The sequence below is a fragment of the Solanum stenotomum genome, chromosome 5 (genome assembly GCF_019186545.1).
Source record: "Solanum stenotomum isolate F172 chromosome 5, ASM1918654v1, whole genome shotgun sequence".
NCBI classification, from domain to species: domain Eukaryota; kingdom Viridiplantae; phylum Streptophyta; class Magnoliopsida; order Solanales; family Solanaceae; genus Solanum; species Solanum stenotomum.
Window position 1 is genome coordinate 56,402,174 of NC_064286.1, and position 7,735 is coordinate 56,409,908.

The following is a 7,735-nucleotide window of genomic DNA, read 5'->3' on the forward strand; positions in this document are numbered from 1 at the left end:
GCTAATGACTTCTCTTAGTTCCTTGTACCAAATGATTGATATTGGGAGAAATTTAAAAAAAAAAAAAACTTCCATTAAAGTAAAACATTACAATATTACTATAAACAAGCATTAAAATAAATAGCATAAATTATCATGAGTAGAAAAGGCGAAGAATCATTCATGGAATAAGACATTATAAGATAAAACAACTTAATTTAACAATTTGAAACAAGAACGAAAGCCTCAACTAAAGAACACAACTAATTTGAACACATTAGTTGGAACACTTTCAACACTAAGAACTAAATAAAAAGCTCACAACAAATCGTGGAAGCATAGAGCTGTCCGATAGGGTCTTTCACTCATCCTCTTCTACGCAAACTCGAAGGTACTGGATGTTACTGGATGAAAGTCTATTGCCCTGGCCTCTTTTCTGTACAACCTGCAAACTAGCCAGTGCCAAACTTAGAAACTTCTTTAGCAGAACACATGATCAATGCCAATCTTCTTTAGTAGAACCCAAAACAGTTATTAATGTGATTTTCTTTTAGGAGAGCTCAGAAAGTTAGGATTATGTAAGTTTCATAAAGGAGATAATGGTTCATCGCTTCTTGTAAAGAGAAATTAGCAAATGAACTTTGGATCTCAACAACTCAATTAGGACTCAAAGAAATGCATGAAACTTTGCTCTCATTGAAACTTGTAAACCTATCAATCTCGTTAATCTTTCAATCTTTTTTGGAAGCTGGCTAAGAAAATATTTCTCAAAACACCAATTTTCTGCATCCACTTAAAAGCAAAGCATGAATTTCTACCGAATTCATAACTCTACTTCCCAACTCTCTAACCTCTTAGCTCGATATAACCCCGCGCTACCCCTCTGTTCAGACTCAAAACCAAAAAATATGATAGCTTCTGCTCCTATGCATCATTAGCACTTTTCTTTCCAACTATTTTCTTAACCAAAAAGTATGATAGCTTCTGCTCCTCTGTCATAGCCCTTTTCTTTCCAACTTATGATCCAACTATTTTCCTAACCAAAAAGTATGATAGTTTCTGCTCCTCTGTCGTAGCCCTTTTCTTTCCAACTATATGATCCAACTATTTTACTTTTTGTTCCAATGAATCCATCAAAGGACCTTCACAGTTACATCAAAATCAATTTACAACATGTTACTACTACATACCATCATACATTTTGATAGCATATTCACGAGCAGATCTTCAAGATCAAACATAGTCTGTTCACCAAACCACCAAGTTTTGTGATGCCTTCCCCAATATAAACTCTGTACCACCTGGGTGTCCCAAATTTTCATTCATACCTCATGAATGCTCCACCAAGCATGTTGAGTTGCAAATCGGGATGATGCAAGACAGCATTTCAAATAATCATCTACTGTGAGAAAACCCAATAGATTTTTCTATTCTGATAAGAGCGTGAATATAGAAGATCGACAGAGAGAATCCATATAGCCTACCCCAACTAGTTTAAGATTGAACTATAGTTGATTGATGGAAAAGTTCTCACTCTTCCTTCACTCTCTTGAAATGGGATAACTGTTCTTTTCCACATCAACTGAAGCCACCTACAAGACTGAGCCAGTCCCAAAATGCGGTTAAGCTCCTGATACATCACAACATATTTTGGGGTAGTCTTGCCTAAGATGAAAAAAGTAAGCCAATGTCAAGCCTAAAATTCCATCCTCACTGTATCTTCCTTTAATTCATGCATTTCATATTGCATGATTCTTGACCTGAACCATGTCATTTTGTTCTCTGCCCTCAAAAAGAGCATCATCGGCTAGATACAGCCCTGTACAGAATCCCCTTTAGCTGATTTCCCACCCATTTCCCAAACCCCTTCCTCTCCCCATCCAATTGTGAGCTCCACATGTTATCGTTTCAAGTCAACTAAACAAAACCATAGGTCTAACAATACTGATCAACATCATGGTCACTTCAATCGAATATCCAAATTGGGATACTGAACATTATAATCTCGTAAGAGAGCACACCAGATTAACACATACACCTCACTGAACTTCAAAGGTTCAATCAAATTTTCTTAGCAACTTCCACTACAATATAGTGAATAACCGTACAAGATAGTTGGCAAACCTTGTCCCAGTAACTCTTATATCAGACCTTGATGTTGCGACTCAAGCATTACTCAAAGGAGGTGCAAGGCTGACAGAAATAACAAAACAGACACAATATGCACCACTGCCAATGGTAAAAACAAGGTCGAATCATTAATGCAGTTGTCAAGGAACTTTATGATCAAATGCCACTAGACAGAATTTCTCAATATGAGAGCCATTGCAAATAGTGTAAAACCAACCCCTCTTGTACATTGCCAATCAATTGTCACTAAGAAACTCTCACTAATGCTTCTTCTTCCAGGTCTCGACTCCAAAAATCAGCCCAATCATTTTACAATTTTATGTAGGACAGCACAAGTGACTAAGTGAGTGCATAACCATAGAACTGAATAGGAAAAAAATCTTAAAAGACTCGAAGTCCAAAAGTTAAAGAACTCTAAATGTAGAATGGATACACACCTTTCCAATTCATTTTTTAGTAGAAAAGAATGTTTTAAGATTTTTCATAAGTACACCAAACACAATGCAAGCAGTAAAAGTGCAAAACTGATGCATTTCCACTAAAAGGATTACTTTGAAAGAAAAAAGGGAGGCAGGAATGTACCTACTAGAGATGTCTGTCTGAGAAGCTACTGAGCTCCCGGTGCATCTCTCATGCTCAAATTCAGACTATTTCGCATTGTTCGTCTCCCTATACACGGATTTCCTTTTTGCATCATAGCAACAAATTCTCCATAATCAATTCGTCCATCCTGGAAAGAAGTGCACCGGGAAACAGATTAGTATATGTGACAAGCAACAAATATAAAAATAAAACGAACCATTATATGCATATAATCACAGAGATTTTTCAAAGGTAATATTGCCTACATGGTGGGCAGATTTAGGCACAAACTCTAATGAATTATATTATTGGGTTTTGCCTGCATGGAGGCATAAAATCTACTAAACTGATGAGGATGTGAGTTTGTGCCAAACATTTGGGAAGCTAAAATAACTTTTGATGGAGATTAGGTGTTTGGGCAAAATGGAATGTGCTTTTAAACAACAGCAAAATCAGTTCTCCTGAGGTAGGGAAGAAGCTGCATATCCTTATCAATATTTTTTATTTACGAAACTATCCCTTATTAAGTTTTAAAAGGAAATCAACTATTAAACTGTTGTCCCCTTCTCCTTCTTCACCGTGGATTTTTGCCATTTTCTTCCCAACTCTTTCTTTATGCAAATCTCACACCAAATGACTTCAATTAAGCAAATTGAAAAACTTACTCAAAGTCTCAAATAATAATAAAGTACCGACACTTAAAAGCACTTTTTGAAAGGATTGACCATACTCAAAACAACTTTTCTAATATTTAACAGCACTTCTCAAATGATTTGGCCAAACACTAACTACTACAGTTCCAAAATACTTCTCAAAAAACACTTATTGACTAAAAATAAGCAGATTTTAGAAAAGTTTGATCAAAGCAGGCTCATACTCAAGAAATACTTTACATGATTTGAAATACTTAGAGATGTCTCTAAGTTTTGTACTACATAATTTAGTACTTTATCTTCTTACTATTCCTTTATAAACACTTGGATCTATGAGCATAAGTTACATTTTCCATTCACTTTAATGAATCCTATAATCCTTGCACAATTATTATTCCACAAGTGTGACTAGAAAATGTGAGGCTGAGATAATTAGCTTAGGCAATCAGACCAAATAAACTATAACATAATCTTCAAAGATACTCTTGAAAAGAATCTGAGTGCGTCCAAAACTCCAAACATGGTGAATAAACAGAGATGTTTGGTAAACTAGTAAAGAACTTCAATTTCATATTTAGTACCTAAAAGACCAATTTATGTTCTTAAACAGTGGACTTACATTATCCTGATCGACTTCTCTTATAATATCCTCAAAGTAAACATCTGTCATGTTATGCTCTATACAAGCTTGCTGGACCTCATCAACCGTTATGTAACCACTTCCATCCTTGTCAAAATATTGAAATGCGGCCATGAGATGTTCCTCGCGCTCCAATTTATTAAGATGAACAGTTGCCGCAATGAATTCTCCATAGTCAATAGTTCCACTATTGTCCACATCAGCCTGAAATTGTGAGTTAGCTACATCAATCGCCTTAAAGAGTTTAAAAGGAGCTTTGCATGAACATCATAGAAACACATGTTTGTAGTTGAGGGAATCTAGAAAGATCAACAGAGATATCATGTGGACCAAAACAAGAGATAAAGTGATTCCAAGTCAGAGTTTAAGCCCGAACAATTTCCTCAACTTTCAAGGACTTGTAACACACAAAAGAAAAGCTGAGCAACTTGCAAATGAGCTTCAGAAGCTACAAAAGTACTCAATTAATTTAACACGGGAGAGAGCCGAAATTCCAATTCAACTCTCCTCTTTCCAAACAGATAGAATTTACCATCATTAACTTGTGCAATTCTACAGAGATGAAGATTCTAAACTTCCTTAGTAGATAGTCTCGTCATTAGTGAATTGAGGAAGATGTTGGAAACATATTTTAATCACTTTGCAATAAAGAATGCCTTACCGCATCCATAAGTTCCCGTATCTCCGTATCCTTTAACGTAGAGCCATATTTTCTCAACCCTGCTTTTAGTTCATCAAATGTAATTGCACCACTACTGTCAGTATCCATGGCCTTAAACATCTCTCTCAGACCAGCAATCTCTTCTTCAGACAAGCTTTCAGCAATCACCTGGAAGAACCCAGAGGAAACACAATAAAGTTTGTCAAAAGTATTACTACATTGGTTTGATTTGACATGGAAGAACCTGAGTTTTACAGTATTTCTTGACGCATAAATTCATAACAAGATTTGAACACATACCCGCAAAGCCATCTTTTTTAACTTGTTCATAGCAGAGAACTGTTTTAGGCGAGAAAGTACTGCAGGATCCAGTGCTCTATCAGGAGCGACACCATTTTCGCAAATCCAAGGATGACCTGCAGAATTTAGAGGATATTGTAATATGAACCTTAGTTCATTGATGTAGGCACATGTATACTACACAGATGCAATTTGATACACTTTAAACAGTGCAAATCGACACCTTTCCAGTCATGATGGACAAAAACTGTTACATAATAATTCAACTTTGACAAAGCATAACATCGTTACAAAATCTGCCTCTTGATTGTGTAACCATAAAAAAAAAGAATCCCCAGATTCATCACCAATGAAAAGAACAAATAAAGTTTCAGGACAACATTACAAATCTGCTTTCTCCACTGATACATCAAGCAAGACCAGCCAGATTATCCTCAACAAGGAGAATAAATGAAGCTAAAACAAAAATATTCCCTTGATAGACAAATAAAAGGTTGTTTTCACATAATAAGGTAATTAGATAAACATACACAATACTTCATGAGCAGTTAACCGCTCCGAGGGCTGCATGCACAACATCTTCCGGATAAGATCTTTTGCACTCTCAGATATCAATGGCCAAGGATCTGAGTCAAAATCAATGTGACCTTTCAGAACTGCATCAAATATTCCCTGCTGTGTTTCTGTAGAATTCAGATTGTGAGTTTATGGAGATGCATAGAAAGCTGAGAACATACCCTTTAAGATTACTAGAGGATATACCAGCCCAAAATGGTGGCACACCACTTAGCAGTATGTAGAGTATGACTCCTGCTGTCCACACATCAGCTTCAGGACCATAATGCTTCAAAAGCACCTCAGGAGCCACATAATATGGACTACCAACAACATCTGTGAATATTTGTCCTGCAAGAGCAAACAACGAATACCAATCAACCAACATTACAATATAAGGAAATGATCGGCTGACTGTCCCTACTAAATCAGAATCTCAGAAACCAATATTTACTGATCTCCCAAATGTGACAAGTTAGGGATATATATAAGCATCTCCAAGAATGCACTTTAGTAATGATTCCAGCATCAACTTAGAAACTATCTCAGTGGAAAATACAGCCGTGAATATCTCAACAGAGAGGCATTAATCCAAGCATGCAAAAACTATTCTTGAGGAAATAAAACACAGGTTTGATAACAAAGCATTGCATAGGTGAAAAGAGAAGCATCAATTCATTAAAAAAACCAAACAAAGCTGTATTCTCTAACACAGGAATGATAAACATCCCAACAAAAGCAATTAAGACCAGAAAGGTAAGCTGAAACATCATTTACCTGGCTTGAAGAAAACAGAGAGTCCAAAATCAATGGCCTTGAGAGAGAAATCATTATCCTTATTAACCAACAAGAAATTCTCAGGTTTGAGATCTCTATGCATAACACCAAGAGAATGACACGCCTCCACAACCCCAACAATAATTTTAGTCAATTCAGCTGCCTTTCTCTCACTGTAATGTCCTCGTTGTATGATCCGATCGAACAACTCACCACCACTACATATCTCCATGACAATATGAACATATAAAGGATCCTCATAAGCCCCTTTAATAGTAACAATATTCCTATGACCAGCCAAATGATGCATTATCTGAATTTCCCTTCTAACATCTTCAATATCCTCCTTCGAAATCAACTTCCTCTTCGAGATTGATTTACAGGCATACTCAGCACCGGTAGAATTCTCTGTGCATAAATAAGTAGTCCCAAACTGCCCTTGTCCTAATTTCCTTCCCAAAGTGTAAAGATCGCGAATATTCAGGGTCTTATGACCCATTACATAATAAGCCTGATTACTCCCGGAACGATTCATGCTAGCTTTTCTGGGACTTACAAGAGACAAAGAATGCTCCTTCTTGTGATTGCTATTCTGTTGAGCGTTACTGGTGGGAGAAAAATTGTCAGAAGAAGAATAAGAATTGCCGGAAGAAGGGTTATGATTGGTGGAGCAGGAACTATCTTCAGGCTGAGTGTAGCCCTGAAAAGTTTTTCCTCCAATAGATCCACGGCATGTATTGCCCATCAAACAAACACAAAATCACAACAACCCCTCAGCTCGGCAATGTCAGAATCAATAACACCTTCGTCATTCACAATTTTTTTTTCTTCAACAAACTGAAAAAAACAACAAAAAAAATACTGGGTAATTCACAGAATTTGTAAAGAAGCTGAAATGAAGAAGATAGAACGTATTGGAAACAGATCAATATGGAACTTTGCTTGATGAATATTGGATCAAATACATGAAAATAAAAACAAGAACTTACAGAGGAGGAATAGGAAATGGAGATTAAGCGAAGAAGAAGGATAGATCTGAAAGAAAAAAGGAGGAATAGAGCAATTTTTCCTCTAGATGAGGAGGAGGAAGAAGAAAGGAAAGAGGAGAAAAAGAATAAATGGAGGTTCAACTCCAACAATGGTCAGCTTCAATTAAATGGTCGTATTAGTTTGTCACCTTACTAAAAATATGCGATAATCCTATTTTACTTACTAAATTAAGATAATATACTGCGATTAGAAAGAAATTTATATTATTAATTGATCATTTTACTAAAAATATGTATCATATTTACTTACTAAATCAAAATAATATTAGTAACTAAAAAAATCTCATTTTATTCTTATAATTAATAAGTACTCTTTGAAAGCTTAAATAAATTTGGAATTTCTAAAAGTTTCTTTTTTCAAGAGTTCATTAATTATGTTTTACTCCATCAGTTTATTTTTATTTATCAT

The 7,735-nt window shown here is 35.7% G+C and overlaps 1 protein-coding gene across 4 annotated transcripts; it reads right to left on the reverse strand.

The window, feature by feature from the left end:
• Window positions 1–101: 101 nt before the first annotated feature.
• Window positions 102–7,412, reverse strand: LOC125864695 (calcium-dependent protein kinase 4). 4 transcript variants are annotated; one of them, XM_049544729.1, is made up of 9 exons: window positions 7,267–7,412; window positions 6,278–7,114; window positions 5,708–5,851; window positions 5,476–5,628; window positions 4,946–5,061; window positions 4,646–4,813; window positions 3,964–4,188; window positions 2,696–2,839; window positions 102–424 (listed from the first exon to the last, which is right to left on the reverse strand). In XM_049544729.1, the coding sequence occupies exons 2-8, from the start codon at window positions 7,020–7,022 to the stop codon at window positions 2,717–2,719; spliced, it is 1,674 nt and encodes a 557-aa protein (XP_049400686.1). In that variant the 5' UTR covers window positions 7,023–7,114; window positions 7,267–7,412; the 3' UTR covers window positions 102–424; window positions 2,696–2,716. The 4 variants fall into 4 exon arrangements, with proteins under 4 accessions (XP_049400686.1, XP_049400687.1, XP_049400684.1 ...); XM_049544730.1 differs by having other exon boundaries at window positions 102–431; XM_049544727.1 differs by having other exon boundaries at window positions 2,692–2,839.
• Window positions 7,413–7,735: the final 323 nt, after the last annotated feature.